The 19,338-nt window shown below is 45.6% G+C and overlaps 1 protein-coding gene across 5 annotated transcripts in view; it reads right to left on the bottom strand.

Annotated features, from left to right (window-relative positions):
* Nucleotides 1-18,482, bottom strand: part of UIMC1 (ubiquitin interaction motif containing 1) — a 96,395-nt gene extending 77,913 nt beyond the window's left edge. For 3 of the 5 annotated variants that reach the window (XR_010790298.1, XM_066591329.1, XM_066591333.1), the window contains exons 1-2: nucleotides 18,369-18,482; nucleotides 15,749-15,901 (exon numbers count right to left, since the gene is read on the bottom strand). Coding sequence is in view for 3 of the 5 variants with exons in the window: in XM_066591329.1 (XP_066447426.1) it covers nucleotides 15,749-15,901; nucleotides 18,369-18,446 (231 nt within the window). In the remaining 2 variants the exon portion in view is untranslated. Of the gene's footprint in view, nucleotides 1-15,748; nucleotides 15,902-18,160; nucleotides 18,294-18,368 lie in introns of those variants that run through there. The other 2 variants (XM_066591330.1, XM_066591331.1) reach the window with 2 other exon arrangements.
* Nucleotides 18,483-19,338: the final 856 nt, after the last annotated feature.

The raw sequence follows: 19,338 nt of genomic DNA, 5'->3' as shown, positions 1-19,338 counted from the left end.
GGCGGAAATCATCAGGTCAGACTCTGCTCTTTAACACTTTAGGTGCCGAGTTTAGCTTAGAAAAGTGTTAAATGGAAATCTAAAGCAGTTATGAGCTATGGTAGATTTCTGGTATAAATTTACATCACTTTCTGGCACAAATCATACATTAATCTGCAGGGCAGGAGAAACCACACATTTTTCTGAAATGTGGCATTGAATGGTCTAGGGAAAAAATTTTTTTTTAATTATATATAAATAAATTAAAACACACAAACACACACACACACACACACACACACGTCTGTCCAAAAGCTGGGCAGAAAGTAAGCGGACCCCATTATATACAGTCAGAGGGGTCTGCTCACCTTTGTTTGGTTCTGTCCAGACACTGAACAATTTGGCTGTGGGAATTCCCCTTTCCTGCTTCCCAAAAGGAGCAGGAAGGCAGAATCCCCAACACATGTGTGAATGCACTCTTATATACATACACACACCATGCCTTGCACCAAAGTTTTCAAAGCAAATTTAATTTGTAAAGCCAACCACCCCTCCCCTGCACCTCTGCCTGCAGCTTTTCTACCCTCCCTCCCCTCTACAGACCTCTACGGAAAGCAACTGTAACTTGATCTCTCAATTGGAAAGCAACTGTAACCTGATCTCTCAATTGGAAAGCAACTGTAACCTGATCTCTCAATGTGCAGGTTCTTGTGTATGGGCTTTATCAGTAGATTGAGAGCGTGCGATTAGTGCAGAAAAAAGCATTCTTCTGTAATAAGGTATATCAAAAAGTTAAATATCTTTGATTATACTATTGATTTCAAAAGGAAAAAAAAACAAAACTGTGGCTCTTTAAGTTTGCTGCGATTTGTTCAGACTCTGGTTTTCTTAAACTTCACTTGCATTGGTATATTTAAGCTGAATATTTAGAAGCATGAATAAAATATAAATGATGCTCCATTATAATACTGAGTACTTACTGGGGTTGGTGTAACTGTTGAATTATACAGTAAAAACAAAGAAAAAGAAAAATTCAAGATAAGGGCTCTCCCACACAAACGTATGATACTGCATATTACGCCTGTGGGTTTTGCGCTCCTAATATGGAGTACCAATCTTCACATTGACTTTTAATTGTGCCGCACATACAAGATTGCGGGCTGCAATATTTTGGCGTTTATTACGCACACATACATGCCAAGATAGTCTATGAAGATTGTCAGAAGGCAGTAAGTACACAATGCATTGCATACTATCTGCGTGCTCCCATGCGGGATCTATGTGCAAAAACCGCCTGTGTGCGAGAGCCCTAATTAGTCCAGATAATAGAAAATAGAGCAATATGGAAGCTGCTTCACAGGACACCCTGGCTCAAAACCATTTTTACTAGACTGAGGGCTGCGTTTTTTTGGTTTTTTTTAACGCGATTGTCAATGGGACTTTCTAATGTTAAAAACTAGAGATGAGCGAACGTACTTGCTAAGGGCAAATACTCAAACAAGTATTGCCTTATGCGAATACCTGCCCGCTCGTCTCAAAAGATCCGGGTGCCAGCGGTGAGTTGCGGGAGTAAGAGGGGGGGGGGGGGGGGGGGGGAAGAGGAGAGGAGAGGAGGGAGTGGGGGCGGGGAGATCTCCCCCTTGTTCCTCACCACTCTCCTCTGCCGGCACACTCGCTCATCTCTATTAAAAATGCAATGCAACTTGCATTTTTGGTGCGTTGCGTTTGTAACATTAGAAAGTCCCATTGACAATCGCGTTAACAAAAAACGCAGCGATAAAAAAACGCAAGTGTGTGGGAGCCCTAAAGGAGAGACTTGTGAATGAACGGAGACGAGGTGGATCTTTACCGGCCCCTATATTATTGCTTCTTGATCTTTCTCCAGTGACCTTGCAACTCCGTAGACAATTTACTCCAGTCTCTTCTGCTCTTCATAGTGCCAATATGAAGGACAAATGGGGCTTTCCTACTAAACTCCTCCTTTTAAGAGATGGAACATCTTATGTTGCAGCATCCATGGCGGATGGATTGTCCCTCTGGAAGAAATGGGACATTCCTGTTGACCAAGCTGCAGCTCCTTCAACAAGCAAGTCCCCGCCTTGGACCACACACGAATGTGGTCATTCTTAAGCGATAAATACTTCAGTCATGATGTTCTCTCTGTAGTTTTCAACTTTGTTTTATACTTTTGCTTTTTATTATATTAGTGATACAGAATGGTTTAGAAAAGAGCCCATCAGCCATGAAGACAGCACCGCTCCTTTATTTATAGATCATGCCTATTACTAGTTCTTCCTTAAATGTTAAGGGTTTAAGCAGCCCATTCAAGTGTAGTCTACTTTTGCGCAAGGCCCTCAAACTACAGGCAAACATACCTTTTGCTCAGGAAACACACTTTATAAACACCCTAGGCGCTTGCATCCCAAATTTCCACTTATTTCTTTTTTTTGTTCCAATACCAACAAGAAAAAAATAAGGAGCACTAATTGCAATCAGGAAATCGGTTTTGTTTTCCCAGCAGAACCTTTGGGTCGTTTTATAATTCTTGCATGCAAGATTAATAATGCCCCTTCAACTTTAGTGTGTGCGCATGTATATATACTGTATATACTTGAGTATGAGCCTAGTTTTTCAGCACATTTTTTTTGTGCTGAAAATGCCCCCCCTCGGCTTATACTCGAGTTAGGGAAGGCCTAAAAAAAAAAACCAAAAAAAAAAACAAACAAAACACCTCCATACTCACCTCCCAGCCGGCGTCTGTGTCTACGGTGGTGGTGGTTCTGCAGGCTGCTTGAATTCTTTCCGCTGTCATTCCCCGCCGTCCTCTTTGCTCGGCTCTGTCATCCCCCGCTGTCAGTGCTGTGTGAGTAAGAGCTGTGACTGGATCGAGAGTCAGCCAATCACAGCCAGTGCTCGATCATTCACAGCCAATCAAGCTTTTAAAATTCTCCCTGCTGTCATCTCCCTTTTTGGCTTTCAAATCCCCTGCCGTCAGCACTGTGTCAGCAAGCACTATGATTGGATCGAGTGCCAGCTGTGATTGGCTGGCGCTCAATCCAAGCACAGTGCTTACTTACACAGCACTGACAGAGCCAAGCAGAGAGGACGGCGGGATATGACAGAGGGGAGAATTCAAGCAGCTTGTCGCACAGACAGACACCGGCTGGGAGGAGAGTATGGAGGGTTTTTTTTAACCTAGTATATACTTGAGTATAGCTCGGCTTATACTCGAGTCAATAAGTTTTCCCAGTTTTTTGTGGTGAAACTTATTGTCTCGGCTTATATTCGGGTCGGCTAATACTAGAGTATATACTGTATTTTATTTTATTTTATTTTTTTAAACAAATTGAGGGGAACCTTTATTATTGATCAGTAATGAATCAGTTTCTAGATGCTTCCTCCAGATCTTGATTGCCCTCCTCTATTGTCCCACTTTTATGAAGAGGAATTACATGATGTTGGGTGCTGCCTTCTTAGCTCTGAGAGAGGTTATACCTTTTTATCTTTGCCTCACTGTTCTTACTCAAGAATCGATTTGGGAGGGATGTGAAGAATACATGGACTGAGATCAGAACCAAAACCTGGTCGGATGATGCCCCAGTGTCACTGTCTTTACATGAGAAGTATTCTCATTTTGCCCCTTTCCTCAGAGACTTAATGAATATATCCTTTCTCACCCAGAATACAAATCTAATCTGAAAACCAAACTAGAAATGTTTTTTTTTTTTACCATTAACTCTTCGTCAGTCCCTAGCGCCTTCTCAGTATCTCAAAGTTTAAATATGACAGGCTTGTTTTGAAAATATTGCTCCAGGGCTAAGAGAAAAAAAAAAGGTGGAGTTACCTTTCCTGATCTCTCAAATCAATATCACTGATTCTTTGTAGAACTGAAGAGATATCCTAATTACGCACCAAGCTCCTGAGCCTTTTGGTTGTGGAACATGACATTACTTTCCAAAAACTTAACATGCAGTTTTACACTCATGATAACGGCACTGGGGCATTATAACTTCTCCTGGATCCTGGTGAAAATAAAAGGACTCATCTCCAACGCATTGGACTCATTACAACCTAAAAGACATACCGTATTTTCCGCTTTATAAGACGCACTTTTTCCGCCTCCAAAGCGGAGGGGAAAAGTTCCTGCGTCTTATAGAGCGAATGTGCCGAAAATTTGTTCCGATCGTCATTTTTAGCGCGATCGCCAATTTAACGCGCGAACACGATTTAGTTAGCGCGATTGCACGTTAAACTTGCGATCGCACGAACAAATGTGCGATCAGTTAGAAGATTTCTCTCCTCCCTACTGCCGCCCATACATACCTGTGATTGGTGGTGAGCGCCGCCGGGTACTACTGCTGCTCCCCGCCTCCGCCAAACGGCTTCCTTCCTTCCTCCTGCTGCTGCACACACGTGCCGCTGTGACATGGAGCGCCGGTTTTTCAGACCTCTGCTGCTCCCTCACTCGGCACTAACCCTGCGCTGTCCCTGGGTGAGTTTAAATTTCTTTTCCCCTATTCCCCTCTCTAAAACGGGGGTGCGTCCTATAGACCGGTGTGTCTTATAGAACGAAAAATACGGTAAATACGCATGAACCCGAATCAGAAGAAATCTCAAGATTTTTCTAGATCAACCTTCCTTGCCCATCACCTGACCAATTAGCCTCTCTTTCTACCCTGACCTCTCTGTATTGGAAGTTCAAGATACCATTAAAACCCTTCAAATCCCCAAGTCCAGAAAGACTGTCCAATGGTTAATATAAATAATAATAATAAATCATACTCATTTCTGGCACCCTATTTGGTATCGGTGTTCAATGCGGTAATGGTGCCTTCCCTTCAGAAATGCTAGAAGCCTTTATCGTCGCCTTGACTTAACCTGCCAAAGAAACCATTTCTTCTGCTAGTTTCCATCCCACTGCCTTTTTAACACGGATCTTAAAATTCTCAGAAATTGACTTTTTTCTAGCCTCGAAGTTTCTTAAATCTCGGCTGCTGAACTTGGGCGTATACCCTCAGAGAAGGCATTCGAACCGGATCCACTGGGGATACCTAGAGGCTACTTTGGGAAAATTCGGTTTCTCAGGTCCCGGTAAATCTGCGATCCTGTTGTATTCCACATCATGTGCATGGGCGTTTACATCTGGGCGTATTTCCTTCCCATTTTCAATGTCAATCACCTGTCGCGAATCCACTGCGATTTCAAAATTGACAGTTTGGAATCACCGCAGATTGGACGGCTTCCACTGACTGCAATGGAAGTCGTCTGTGTGATTTTCCCCACAAAATCGAGCATTCTGTGATTCTTCCCCACAAGCGAAAAACCTCAGTTGATTCCCGCATTTTCCATATAAAAGTGTAGTAAAATATATATATATCAGTGCAATAAGTTTTAAAAAATTCTATTTGAGTCTTTCTGAACAGTTTTCCCTAGAGGCCTTTTAATAAATATAGGTTCTTGCTGTAAGGCTCAACCATTGACCCCTGATTTTGCTCCAGTGGTCTGCACAAGGTGGTCCCTCGCTACATAGAATGAATATAGGACCCTTTGCAGTACGGCATGACAGGACAAGGCTTATGCCAACACTAAAAGGTCCAGGGTTTAAATCCAAGAGAAACATCAAAATGGAGTTTGTATGCTTTCTCCATGTCTGTGCGTTTCCTCCCACACCTTAAAAGTATACTAATTGTCCTTCCCATGAAACTGGCCCCGGTGTGTTGGAGATAGAGATATTCTATCTGAGCCCTACTGAGGCTAAGGACTGATGACAATCTCTGCAAAAGACAACATGAAAGAAATTAATTCATCAGCTCTTCTGACACTAGAGGGACGCACGGAGCGGAGCCGCTTGTATGCACTCAAAATAAAAGGAAGGATAGATAAGCTGATGGTCTTAAAAGGGGTATTCTGGGACTTTTTTCTATGGATGACTGACAGGTCATCAATAGGATGATTGGTGGGGACCTGCTGATCAGATGATTCCTGGGTGCGCTGTCACTGCGGTGAGCACAGAAGCGTTGACCACAGCGCGGTAACCCGGGTTAGTATTGCAGGCGCTGCTCCTGTTTAACTCAATGGGGAGTTGCATTGTAGTGCCAACCTTATCGGCAGGTCCCCACAAATCAACTACTGATGGTCATTAACCCTTTCCAATCCACTGTCTGATGTCTAAAGACATTCTGATTGAAGGCTGTACAGCTCCGATGTCGGAAGACGTCCGGCAGGGTATTCTCACTGTATATTTCTGGCTGCTCTGTTGTCGGGGGGCCTCTCCAGCATGTCACATACCGCAGTACTGGCTCTAGCAAGCAGATGGTGCTGTTGTATAATGGCAGAAAAAGAAAACCCCCTAGGAAACCCTGAATCCAAAATTGGATTGCAAAGGGTTAATAGAACAAACAAAAACATTAGTCCTGGAATACCCCTTTAAGCCATGATCAGAGGTTTACAATTTCAGCACGGATTCTGCACCTAAATCCTCATAAAGGTCATTGCCAAGTGCATCCAGTGCAAGTAAATGTGTATTTCATACCACATACATGTGAAATGGGAGAAATCTGTGGACAACATGCAGCATGCTCTATATCCCACAAGGAAAAGTCGTGAATCAGCTCAATTGAATGACAATTGGGCCATCCCTCATTTGCATCTGGACCGAGTATCAGCCTTGGTTGTCCGCTGCGAATTCATTGCAAAACACGAGTCCAGATTTGCAACCAGCCATGCGAGTGTTAATTTGAAAATGCAGTTTCTGAGGTCTCCACTGGACATATTTATTGAAGTAATGTCCAGTTTACCAAATGAGTGCAAAGTTAGATTCTCTCAAATTGTTCCCAAAAATTGAACTGTGCCCTCATGTAGAAACGAAGCAAACGATCCAGTGTGCATAAATAAAGCAACACAACCCCACTCCTGGGGCTGGGGCTGGTTATACTATCCTTATTAAGCTTAATGCTACATAACCAGAATACTGTGAATTCTGCCAGCAAGTCCCTAGGTAATTCAGAAGCAATATAAGAAAACTTCAATCTTACCAACTGGAGAAGAAGAAAAAAAACCTGACTTAAGGCTATACATGGGGCAATGGTGCCACCTAGAGGCCAACTAGCTTACTCTTGCCCAGCCAGCATTGTGATATTATAATTCAGCCGAGCTTCTCTCCAATGTTCGTTCTTCTCATTTCTTAAATGGCACAGCTGCCTTCCTGTGTTTATCATTTAATGAATAAGGAATTTAATAATTGCTCTTGCAAGCCATTAAAATGCAAACATGGTTTGCCGAGAACATGCATTTTCTCCCTAGAAGCTCCCAAGTGTTCCTTTAGCACATTTCATATGCTTAGCAGTTTCCTTGCTCTCGTACATCAACCCAAATCCTACCGGATTCCAGCTATAAACGGCACAGCTTTCAAATCCTGCAGTTCTTAATCATCTGTGTCGATGGAAATGCAATAGCTGTTTAAAGCGCTACACATGGCTAAGCAGACGGGCCAGGACTTCTATGGGAAGTAACAAGTGCAGAGAGGGGAAATGCCATGTAGCAGTAGACCAAGCCTCGTACGTGATGCTAAAACAGGGCAAATCCTGGATTCTGTCTAACTCAGGAAATGCCCCCCCCCCCCCCCCCCCCCCCCCCCCCCAAGCTTGCCCGCCAAATAATAGAAATCTGGGCACTTCATTTCTAAGCTTTTTTCATCCAGGTGCATTATATTACCAAATATATACTGCAGAATACACGGTTTATATTCTAGTCAGCGAGGCAGCAGTAATACCTTCTGTTCCCAATAGAGTTCTGGCTACCTGCGGCTTGCCGGTCATGCTGCCTTGTTATCAGCGTCGCCCAATTACACCGAAGGACGCCGCTTACTTAGGCGTTCAGAATTTCCCAGTTGGATTCCAGCCCTTGATCTGCACATTGAATCGACTGTTGCACTGTGTTTCTGATCTTAAAGGGGGTGTCCAGTTGTAAACTATAGATGGCTTATCCTGCGGATAGGCCTTCAATAGTAGATCAGCAGGGGTTCACAACCCAAGATCCCTGCTGATCAGCTGCTCACTGGGCCAATGTGCTTCCTGCAGAAATCACCTGAATGCACAAGCGGACAACTCCGTTCCCCCTGCAGGCTTGATATTATAGGGTCTTTCACTTCAATAAGAACTTTGCCTGCAATACCAAGTCTGGCCACTGCAGGGAGAACAGAGCTGTCTGCTTCCAGCTAAATGAGCAGCACACTAGCCCAATGTCAGCTGATTGGCGGAGATCCCAGGATGGAGACCACTGCTGATCTACTATTGATGACCTGTCCTGGATGATCCCATTAATTCTTACTCACTTTTTTTTTTTGTCGGGTATTCTGGGCTACAAGCTAAAGCTACAGCCTTTGGCTTGGTTCCGATTAGCCCGTCAGCTGCTGCAACATCCTCATTGCTGGCAGCTCAAGCCACATACTCAACTTTGAATCCCACCCTTCAGCTCTTTCTGGTTCCTACTCAAGAACATTTTGCCAGCCCAAGAGAGGTGCGAGTACACCTTTACTGTAGTACAGGTATAATGTTTAATGTAGGGCTCATCTCAATGAGGTCCCCTTAGGCCGCCTGCACACAGGCGGAAATCCCGCCGCGGGATTTCCGCCGCTGAAAGTTTGCATAGGAGTGCATTACAATACGCACTCCTATGTAGATGGCCGCGGTTTGGCCGTGCGAAATCTCGCGCGGCAAACAAACTGCGGCATGTCCTATTTTTCTGCGGGGCTCGCACTCACCCGGCCGCCGGCTCCGGTCTGCGCATGCGCCGGCTGCGCGGCAGCCGGCACATGAAAGAGCTGGGGCCGCCAGGCGCGGGTGAGTACGCGCTCGTCCCTGCAGGCTCTCGGGTCGGGTCCCGCGGCGAGAATTCTCGCTGCCGGATCCGACCCGCTCGTGTGCAGGCGGCCTTATAGTGATAGGTGAGCACTCATCTGCCGAGAACCTCACGTAAAAAAACTTCATCTATGTGCTTGTTTCTCTTTCATCCTGGCGGCCCAAAAAGTGCGGAGGGGTGCGCTTTATTCACGTGTGTAAAAGACACGTCAACTACACCAAAGCAAATCAATAGGGCCTAAAACTCAATGTCCAACTCAATAAGCCAAATCAAAACCCTGCTCTGCATTTAGGAGGGGCACCTACACCGAAACAGCTGTCTGCAGAAGAGTGGCTATTCCTTCTTGAGAGGACTCTGGTTTGGCTTATATTGCTAGTCAAGTCGAAATATCTGTTAAAAAGGTCAGATAATGACAAATAGGGACAGAACAACCCAACAGGTGGCACTAAAGAGCCGTTGTTCCATCTCTCATTTGCATAACTATTGCCCTCTATTATGAACTTTCCAATCCATTTTAGGATTCAGGAGGCTTGCAGTTTCTGCCATTATACAGTGCCGCCATCTGCTGGCTAAAGCATGCAACTACATGTTGGGATGGGTCAGAGAGCTGCAGGCAGAACACTAAATACAGTGATGTCTTGGGTTAAGAGTGCCTCAGCTTACAAGCTTTTTGACTTGAGAGCAGGTTCTCCTGAATTTTTGCTGTGATTTAACCCGTTTAGGACCAGCCACAGTAAATTTACAGCGGCTGGTCCTGGGCTTAGAGCACCGCCAATAGTAAAATTACGGCGGTGCTCTAAGTCTCCTGCCCTCTGCAATCAGTCAGAGGGCAGGAACGGGTTATCAGCCGTTAGTGACAGCTGATAAACCCCTCCTGCCTTCTGCTCCGGGTTTTAACCCTTCCTGCCTTCTACTTCCCCGATATACAGTGCTCAATGAGCACTGTATGGGGAAAGTGAAAGTAACATGTACTTTCACTACGAGAGCCTCGGAGGTCATGTGACCTCCCGGGATTCCCTGCTACTGCAGAGCTGGAGGGTCAGACTAGACCCTGGCAGCTCTGCAAGTGACTAATGTCACCACAGGGGTTGCTTTCCCCTGTAACTAGGGCTCCTATGGACGCCCTAGCTACAGTGGGAAAGTGTCAAATAAAGGGAAAAAAAAATGTGACATCATGGGGGACACAGATAGTGAAAAACATAATTACATACATAAGTAAAATATGTGCATTTAAATGATAGGAGCTTGGATGCATAGAGATAAAAGCTTTCTATTTATTCAGTATGTGCCCATAATGACAAGAAAAATACAACCGTCCTGAGGACGCGTTTCAACCTTCTCAGGTCTTGATCACCTGAGAAGGTTGAAACGCGTCCTCAGGGCGGTTGTATTTTTCTTGTCATTATGGGCACATACTGAATAAATAGAAGAAAGCTTTTATCTCTATGCATCCAAGCTCCTATCATTTAAATGAACATGTGTTAAGAAACCGCCTAGGATCGAGCGGTATGGATGAGAGACTGCTTTCTTCAAGCTGAAAACAGGACACAGCAAGAAATATAAGACGGGAGCTGACATAACCTGCTACATAGGTGAGATCATTACCTTTACATAAGTAAAATACAATTACAGAATAAAACAATATATACATAAGAAAGAGAATAACACAAGGCAGACGCCAACAAAAACCGTCGCCGTATGCGCCCTATAAACCAAAACCATACATACTATATATCAAAACGTCAGAAACAAATAGAGGAACCCATTCCCATACTTTATTTTAGTGTAAATATAAAAATAATTTTCAAAAAAATTATAAATGCTAAAAAAACGATTTTTTTTTTAGCTTTTTACCCCCAATAAAACTAAAAAACGGAAAAAAGTCAGTGAAAAAGATATAAAAAAAATAGTCCTATATGTCACAGAAAACAAAACGCAGCAAAAATAATTTTGGTAGCTAAAGGAAAAAAAAATAGAGCAGTAAAACCGCCACATGGGTAAAATCCCTAAAAAGTGGCTGGTCTTTAAGGTACAAAACAGCTTGGTCCTTAAGGGGTTAAGAGCAAAAACTTCGGTTACAAGCCTTGCTCTCAATGGGGCCGCCGCTGCTGCCGGCGGCCCCATTGAAAGCAAAGGCCTGCCAGCAACCCCTGCAGTGATTTTCGGGGAAGGGCTTTAAATACAAGCCCTTCCCTGAAAATCTTCCCTAGCTATAGTAAAATATATATTCACCTGTCCGCCGCGGCCTCAGGCGTGTCTAGCCGCTGCTTGTTCCCCCTGCATTTTTAATCCCTGCCTACTGAAAAGCTTCAGAGCAGTGCAGGGAGAACAAGCGGCGGCTAGATTCGCCTGAGCCCCGGCAGACAGGGGAGTATATATTTGTGTTTTATTTTTTTACTACAGCTAGGGATGATTTTTCAGGGAAGGGCTTATATTTAAAGCCCTTCCCCTAAAATCACTGTGGGGGTGCCGGAGTCCTATTGCTTTCAATGGGGCAACGCTATCCCCATTGAAATAAGTGGGAGAGCTTCGCGATCCGGAACGGATTAATGGCTTTTCAATTCATTTCAATGGGGAAAATTGATTTGACTTATGAGTGTTTTGGGTTAAGAGCTCCGTCACGGAGCAAATTAAACTCTTAACCCAAGGCACCACTGTATATACCCTGTAAGATGTCTTCCAACATCAGCTGTACAGGCTTCAATGATCATGTCTGAAGATGTCCAACAGTGGACCTGAAAGGGTTAAAGGGGTGGTCTCGCGAAAGCAAGTGGGTCTATACACTTCTGTATGGCCATATTAATGCACTTTGTAATATACATCGTGCATTAAATATGAGCTATACAGAAGTTATTCACTTACCTGCTCCGTTGCTAGCGTCCCCGTTGCCATGGTTCCGTCTAACTTCGGTGTCTTCTTGCTTTTTTAGACGCGCTTGCGCAGATGTATCTTCTCCCTTCGGCTGGTCTTGGAAGCATCGGCGTTTTGGCTCCGCCCCCTTTTCGCGTCATCGCGTAGCTCCGCCCCCGTCATGTGCCGATTCCAGCCAATCAGGAGGCTGGAACCGGCACACGTCATGGGGCGGAGCTACGCGATGATGCGTACAAGGGGGCGGAGCCAAAATGCCGATGCTGCCGAGCGGAGCCGAAGGGAGAAGAAGGGAGAAGACGGATCTGCGCAAGCGCGTCTAAAAAGGCAAGAAGACACCGAAATTAGACGGAACCATGGCGACGGGGACGCTAGCAACGGAGCAGGTAAGTGAATAACTTCTGTATGGCTCATATTTAATGCACGATGTATATTACAAAGTGCATTAATATGGCCATACAGAAGTGTATAGACCCACTTGCTTTCGCGAGACCACCCCTTTAAAGGGGTGGCGCACACACATTATATAATATATTAGTGAAAAGGGGCCGTAACCTGAAACCAACATCCTGTGCGAAAATTTTGGTGCAAAATCTAGCATGAACTAAGCCAACTAATGGGAGGTATGAAGTTAGACAAAGGTGTGTAAAGTTGCGCCACTTTATCATTACACAGTAGGAGCCACTTTGATAAGTCAGGCACTTTTTAAAGACTCCCTAGTCTAGGCTTATACTGTCAAATAGTATTTGTAAATCCGACTCAATGTATTCCGCAGTTCTGCCCCATTTTCTTGTTTTTTCAAGCATGTCACCCTAGCTATCCAAGTCATCCTGCCCTACAGTGTCAGAGCGCCATCCTACGAATGTCCGTGTGACATGACCTCGTCTATCAGTGCCTCCCAGGCAGATACTTTGCACTGGACTCCTGCTTCTTCTGACCTGTGTCCAGGAGGGAAACTGGTGCCGAGCATCTGAATGGGAGGCGCTGAAGGACGACAAGAAAACAGGGCACATGTTGTACTACTAGGCTGCCAATATACACACGGGCAGATCTTACTTATTGAATCCGCACGTTAGATCCGCAGCTCTGGCCGCCCACAGAGAAGCATGGGGCATCCGCAGTTCATTTACATCCTGCGGATTGGATTTTAAATGATTTGCGAATGCCGCATGCAGGTAATAAATCCCAGCATGCTCCACTTTACCGTGGATCAGGCTCCATTCATCTCTATGGGAGCTTAGGATCCGCACTGCATCCGCAAACACATTTAAATGCGTTTGCGGATCTGCTGTGGATTTGAAGGTTAAAAGCAATTAGGGAGGTTGGGAAAAGGCTGTGATACGGGGTTATGCATTTTTTTTTGTGTGTGAATGATTTGCGATCAAGAAAAAAAAAACAATTTTAAGATGAACCGCAGTGCATCCAAATCCAGACGAAATATCCACGTGTGCCGTGGAAACGAGGCCTAAGAGCAGCATTTCAGATGCTGGGCTTAGTACAATTTGCCCTGGTGCAGTTCATACATGCAGAGGTGCGTGCATTTCGCGCATTCCCGACACCGAGTGCCTTCTCAGAAATGTACGCTAGGTCGGACTTGGCATACATTTCTGGCATAATTTAAACCAGTTTCTGACATAACTTACATAAATCTTTTGGTCTGAAGCGATCATACACCGCTCCGACAAGCCCAACCACTTTTTAGTAAAGTGGCAAGGCCGGCACAGAAAGGAGAAAAGTCACAAACTTTTGCGTACATGCCTACATGTGACTTTTTAAAGCCAGAAACAGACGTAAAAAGTGTGTCCTATTATCCCCTCAATATACAGAAGGTAGCCAACCCCTTGACCATGATCTGAGTAGCCAGTAGTTGCCCCCCTTGAACCTCTGTATAGGCAATAAGTGGTTCCACGATTCTGCACAGTTGCATTTTAACCCTTTGCAATCCAATTTTGAATTCAGGGTTTCCTAAGGAGCTTTCTCTTTCTGCCATTATACAATGTGGCCATCTGCCGGCTACAGCCAGTACTGAGGTATGGGACATGCTGGAGAGGTCCCCGACAACAGAGCAGCCAGTAATATACAGTAAGAATACCCTGCCTGACGTCGGAGCTGTACAGCCTTCAATCAGAATGCCTTCAGACGTCAGACAGTGGATTGGAAAGGGTTAAAACACTTCAAGACAGACACTTGTACTAAATGATAAGATTAAAAAACAAAACATACCCTTACTTTAATAGGAACAGATCTAAAAATGGTGTAACAAAAGAAATGCGTCTTCCCTCTTCAAGGTGTATATAGCCACACTTGCAAGCAAACGCTAATCAAATTATTTCCCGTCTTTTCACATACTGTCAGCTTTCCATGAAGTTAATTAAGCATTAAACCGCCTTGTTAACAGATGGGTATGTGCTAGAATGACAATTTATTGTAATTTTTCTGTTCTACTAAAAGCGTCGTCTAACACCTCTCACTTTGAATGCACAAACAAGGTGTTAAACGTTCTCATTGATAATTTGGGAAGCGCATAAATCCTTCTGGTGTAAGTCAGATGAAAGATGACATGGGGAGATTGCAATACAACTGGATTATGATGAACATCTGTTCAACCGTGCTAAATACTAATTAATTGGAATTTTTCTTAGTGCACTCTGAAACTGAAATCATGTGTGAGAAATCCTATCTGACTGCGGAGACGAGATAAGGCGGCTCGTGCTCCGCACTATAACCTGTGCTGGGAAGCCCACTCGTTCAGATCACATGCTGCTCTGTACTAGGTCCCAGGCCTCCGAATCGCCGTCATGTCATACTGCGCTACATCTGCTGGAGCGTCTGGTTGGCTGCGGCGTCACACTCCGCAAAATTTACTTTAATCTGAAGGAAGTGGGAGAATCCTACTATAGGACGTACAGTTACGTTCTGCTGCGTCGGGGTATGTATTAAGAGAGATCGCGGGTTGACTTCATACAGCGTCGGCTGTTTATTACAGCTGACACCTGCGGGCAATAGCTGCAATCAGCCACGTGGCTGATTGGCGCTACTAACCCTTTAAATGCCGCTGTCAACTCCCCCCACCCCCAAAAGAGAAAACTACTGTATGACTTAGGCCTCATGCTCACGGGCGGATTTGAATTGCGGAATCCGTGCAGGACACCCGCGCGGACGATCCGCAATTCAAGCTGCCCATAGGGATGCATGGGTGTCCGCAGCTTAATTTAAGCATGGGGATTTGTTTTGCGGACCTTCTGGTCCAGAAAACAAGTCGCAGCATGATCCATTTTGCTTTGAATCCCAGACAGATGGCTTCCATTGAAGTCAAGGGAAGCCGTCAGATCCGCGACCCGTCCGCCACGGATATCATAGGAGTTAAAAAAAAAAAAAGTACTAGGTATGAGAGTAGCACCCCACCGGTACGCATCTGCGGAACAGGAGATCCGGACGTGGATGCAGAATACCTGAACAGGTCCACAGAAGACCCGCACAGGTAAAAAAAAAAAAAAAGTGTCCTCGGTCGTGGGCATGGTTGGACCCCGCTGCGGGATCCCACGTGTGGAATCCGACCTGCCCGTGGAATTGAGGCCTAAAGATGTTAAATCGCTAAGGGTCCTTGTACATAGAATGACCTGTCGGGTGCAGGTTCCCAAATGGTCGTCTGAGTGATGATTGTTCCTATGTAAGAGCACGGGAACCACCATCACTAGGGGATGTAGGCAGAGCGGGCTCGAGGTTGTTCGGTCCACTCGCCTCCATTCATAGTAAACAGGCAGTCTTTTATAAATGAACTGCCTGTTTACATGTGCCGATCCTCATTCAGCTTTCTGAATGAACTAATTCTCGTTCGTCGTTCAGTCGGGGCATGCAATTACACTGAATAATAGGATTTGGCTCCCGCTGGATGCGTCCCGCCTGCATTCACAAAACGGCTATCACTCCTATGTGAAAGTACAGGAGCGATAACAGTTGGGCTCTTGAGCGCCTGCGTCTTCCTATGGGAAGCCACCCTAGTGCAGCCGTATTTATTACATTCTACCAGCAGAATACATACCCCATCATCACTATCAGAGATGACAATGGATGACTCTTTGTCAGTCCTATTTTCAGGACCAGCATTCATTGGGGGTTCTGAAGTGGATTCTTCATACTGCCTGCAAGTTCCTTCTGACAATCGATGTTTACTGTGATGGTGCATACTCAACACCTAGAAATCATAAAAACAGCACAAAAACACTGTGAAAAAACCTCCACAGTGGGAGAAGCAGGCTTAGCAATATACACAACTGTCCAGCACATTAGAAGGAGCCGTCAGCAACGATGAGCATCAGAAACTAAGTCATGGTGCTTGTAGTTCCGGTTGATCTCTTTCCATACAAATCGGGTCCCCCATTCCTGCAGTGTCGCAAATGAAGCTGATAAAGTACTAATGGGCATTAATGACCATTAGTACTTTATGCAAAACGATCGCTTATCTTTCAGTCATTTGAAAGATAATTTTTGCGTGTAAATGGGCCTTAGGTTTATGGTGCTCAGAGTTGGTGACAGGTTCCTTTTAATTATATATAAGAAGTGCACATAAATGTTGGCGGCAAAGCAATAACACAATGAAAAATAACTGACTAAACCACAAAAAAAAAAAACAGAAACAAAAAAATGGAGCATCTCAAAATTGTTATAAAGAAAATAACATTGAAAGGAACAAGTAGTTTTGCCTTGGAAACAATATGGCTACTGAACAAAACACTTTGAGCCTGTTAGAACACCCCAGGAGCCTGGGACATCGCACCATAGCGAACGCGATAACGGACAGAGTTTCACAGCCCGATATCACACTCACCCATGTGAAATTAGCCCAAGTCCTACTTGTGAAAAAAAGTGCCTTTTTGAATACATGCCACTATCCACCACTGAAAAAAGTGGCTGTGGCTTCTTAGGAGGGGAGTGCCGACATCCCAACAGATTTACCAATAATTCATGTCAAAACCTGTAATTGATTTCAGTTTCTCAGTGCCACTCGCAATCTCCAGCAATGGCCACCGCAGGAACCCGGGAGCGGGCGAGTATAAAAAAAATACATCCCCAACTCCCTGTATAACTTAGTTCATGGTCACGCTGTAGGGACGTGACAGGCAGCTGTTAATGTATGAAGAGGCGCGCACGACATAGGGCACATCATGTGCTGGAAGGCATCTTATGAAGTTTGGCGTTTGACTGGCCGGTCTTAATAAACTTCCTCCACAATGTTTGAAGGAAACGTCATTTCCATGTATGACGGCACCCTTGGAACGCACCCAGGCTCACACGGGACTGCAGGTATATAAAACCACATCAGACTAGAATACTATATGAAAAGATACAATATTTCGGGGGGGGGGGGGCAGGTCTGGGGATCAGTCACCGACATCCTGCCCCTGGAGTGCTTACTAGCGCTGATCACCAATATCTAACTGATGATGCTTTCCATCAACCTAGATGTCTTCAGCCGCTTTCACAAAGCACTTAAACAAATCACAGCCATTCAATGAATAAATGGCTGTGATTGGTCCAGCGAGCACTGGCTCTGATTGGCTCAGCCACGGCTCTTGAGAACGAATCATAGCCAGCGCTTCCTGGAGGCAAGGATTCTGATCCTCCAATCCAGGAAGGGCTTGCAGAAGACTAAAGACAAGTGCTGGAGGTGAAGAGGAGACGCACGCCGGAGATGACAGCGCCTCATAGGTGTGTTGTTTTTTTTTTTTTTACTGCAGCTAGGGCTTATTTTTGGGGTAGGGCTTATATTTCAACCCCTCCCCTGAAATACCTCGCACATGGTGCTACAAAATGACGAGAAAAAGTGTATGGGAGATTGGTATTGCCTATGACGCACACAAAAAACTGCGCACATAATATTCAGTAGCATAGACGCATGTCAGATGGGCCTAAAGAGGCTGCACCAAAATAGCATGGACCAGTGGGGTCTCACAATCCTGAGAACGAGGATCCTGTGTCCCCCTCTCCTCCCGGCTGCACCCCGGCAGGGAGGAGACTGATTGGACCTGCAGCGGAGCATGCACAGTGCCACTCCATTCATTTCAGTGGGGCTGATGGACAGCAACATTGTAGCAAGTTGCAAAGTTTACAAACAGTCGACAATGTCTGACACTGGACTACTGCTCTTGCTGGGAGGGAGCTGGCAGTAGTATGTGGTGCTGACTGCAGGGGGCGCTGCAGGTGACATCAGGTGTAGCAGCAGACCTCATCCCACTAGTTCCCTTCAGGGATGTAGCCGTACATCACGTGACCGGTGCGCGGCTCCCCCTCCCACGTGCACTTGGTCCGTGCCGATTACTACAAGAAGAAGCCTACGGAAAGTTTGCAGCACAGCGGCCCCGCAAGGAGGCGCTGCGGCAAGCCGTTAATTCGCCACTGGTAGCTGCCAATCCGCCCAGTAGGGCACCCAGGGAGCCGCTGCCATAACACTCACCTCTGCAGCTACTTATGTCTCTTGTCGCCGGGTGGACATTAGTCACTAATGCAGCACGTGATGCACGCAGACAGTCCCTCCTGTCACTGACAACACGAACTACCGCCGGATTACGCGCTCTCGGCGCTTCCTGCTCCCGCGCAACCAGGGACGGGCGAAACCAAGTGCGCCGGGGAAGCAGGGGACGCCAGTTACTAATGAAACTCACTTGTGTTGTGTCCCTGCCGACAAATGGAGCGGTCCGCCGGCAGAGGCGCGGATGTGAAGGTGACCTCAGTCGGCACATCGCCGGCCCGGGGCTCAGCGGGGTCACGTGTCCCCCGTCCGCCGTCAACCCATGCGCTCGCGGACATGCAAGTGTTGTGCAAACACGTGATGTAGCGCGGCGCGTTAACCCCTTTGCTCCTGATCACACAAATAAAAAATGATTTCAGGCCGTGCTAAAAAAAAGTTAGAATCTGCTGTATCTTTCTGCAGCTTTGAGCAGCAGAGGCCCATGGAAGCCAATGGGGGTGTGCAAATGTACGTGCAATACACAAGGACATGCGTGACGCACTGATGGCGTGGGAAACAATATCTGGAACTCAGACAAATCGGCCATTTCAATCCCACGCACAATAAAAACGTAGGCAGAAAAAGTACAGTAAGATACGCCGACACGTTCAAAGCCTTGTTCAAAGCGCAAAAAAAATTACGCCAAGGTGTGCGCAATTGGCATACATCTGCGTGAAGCCGGCGTACAAGTCACTCACTTGAACAGAACCTTAAGGTACCTTCACACGGGGCAATTACAGCTGTAAAAGGTGAGTTTGGGTGATAATCGCCCTGAGTACACACAGCTGCCAGCAGGGCGCTGAGCGAGGAATCACACACTGTTGGGGGTCTGTCAACGGAGACCAGTGTGAATGTTGCCTGAGTCCAAATTCAAAGGAGAATTATAATGAGTGAGAGCCATAATAAGCCACTACACACAGTCTAGTGAATCAGAATGAGTTCTAGTTTATTTTCGAACATTGCTAGTTTTTATGCAAGATGAAAAGAAGGCGTTTCCAAATGTTACCTGATACTAAGTTTCAATCTACTTTGCTGACCAAGTCCTCATTCCAACAGATTACAATATGGCTGCAAATCAAAAGCCTTCTAAACAAAAGGTATCAGCAAAACTGTGTGAAGTGGAC

This window comes from Eleutherodactylus coqui, chromosome 2 (genome assembly GCF_035609145.1).
Source record: "Eleutherodactylus coqui strain aEleCoq1 chromosome 2, aEleCoq1.hap1, whole genome shotgun sequence".
Lineage (NCBI taxonomy): Eukaryota > Metazoa > Chordata > Amphibia > Anura > Eleutherodactylidae > Eleutherodactylus > Eleutherodactylus coqui.
Note: the sequence above shows the minus strand (reverse complement) of the source record. Positions and strands in the feature narration are given on the sequence as shown.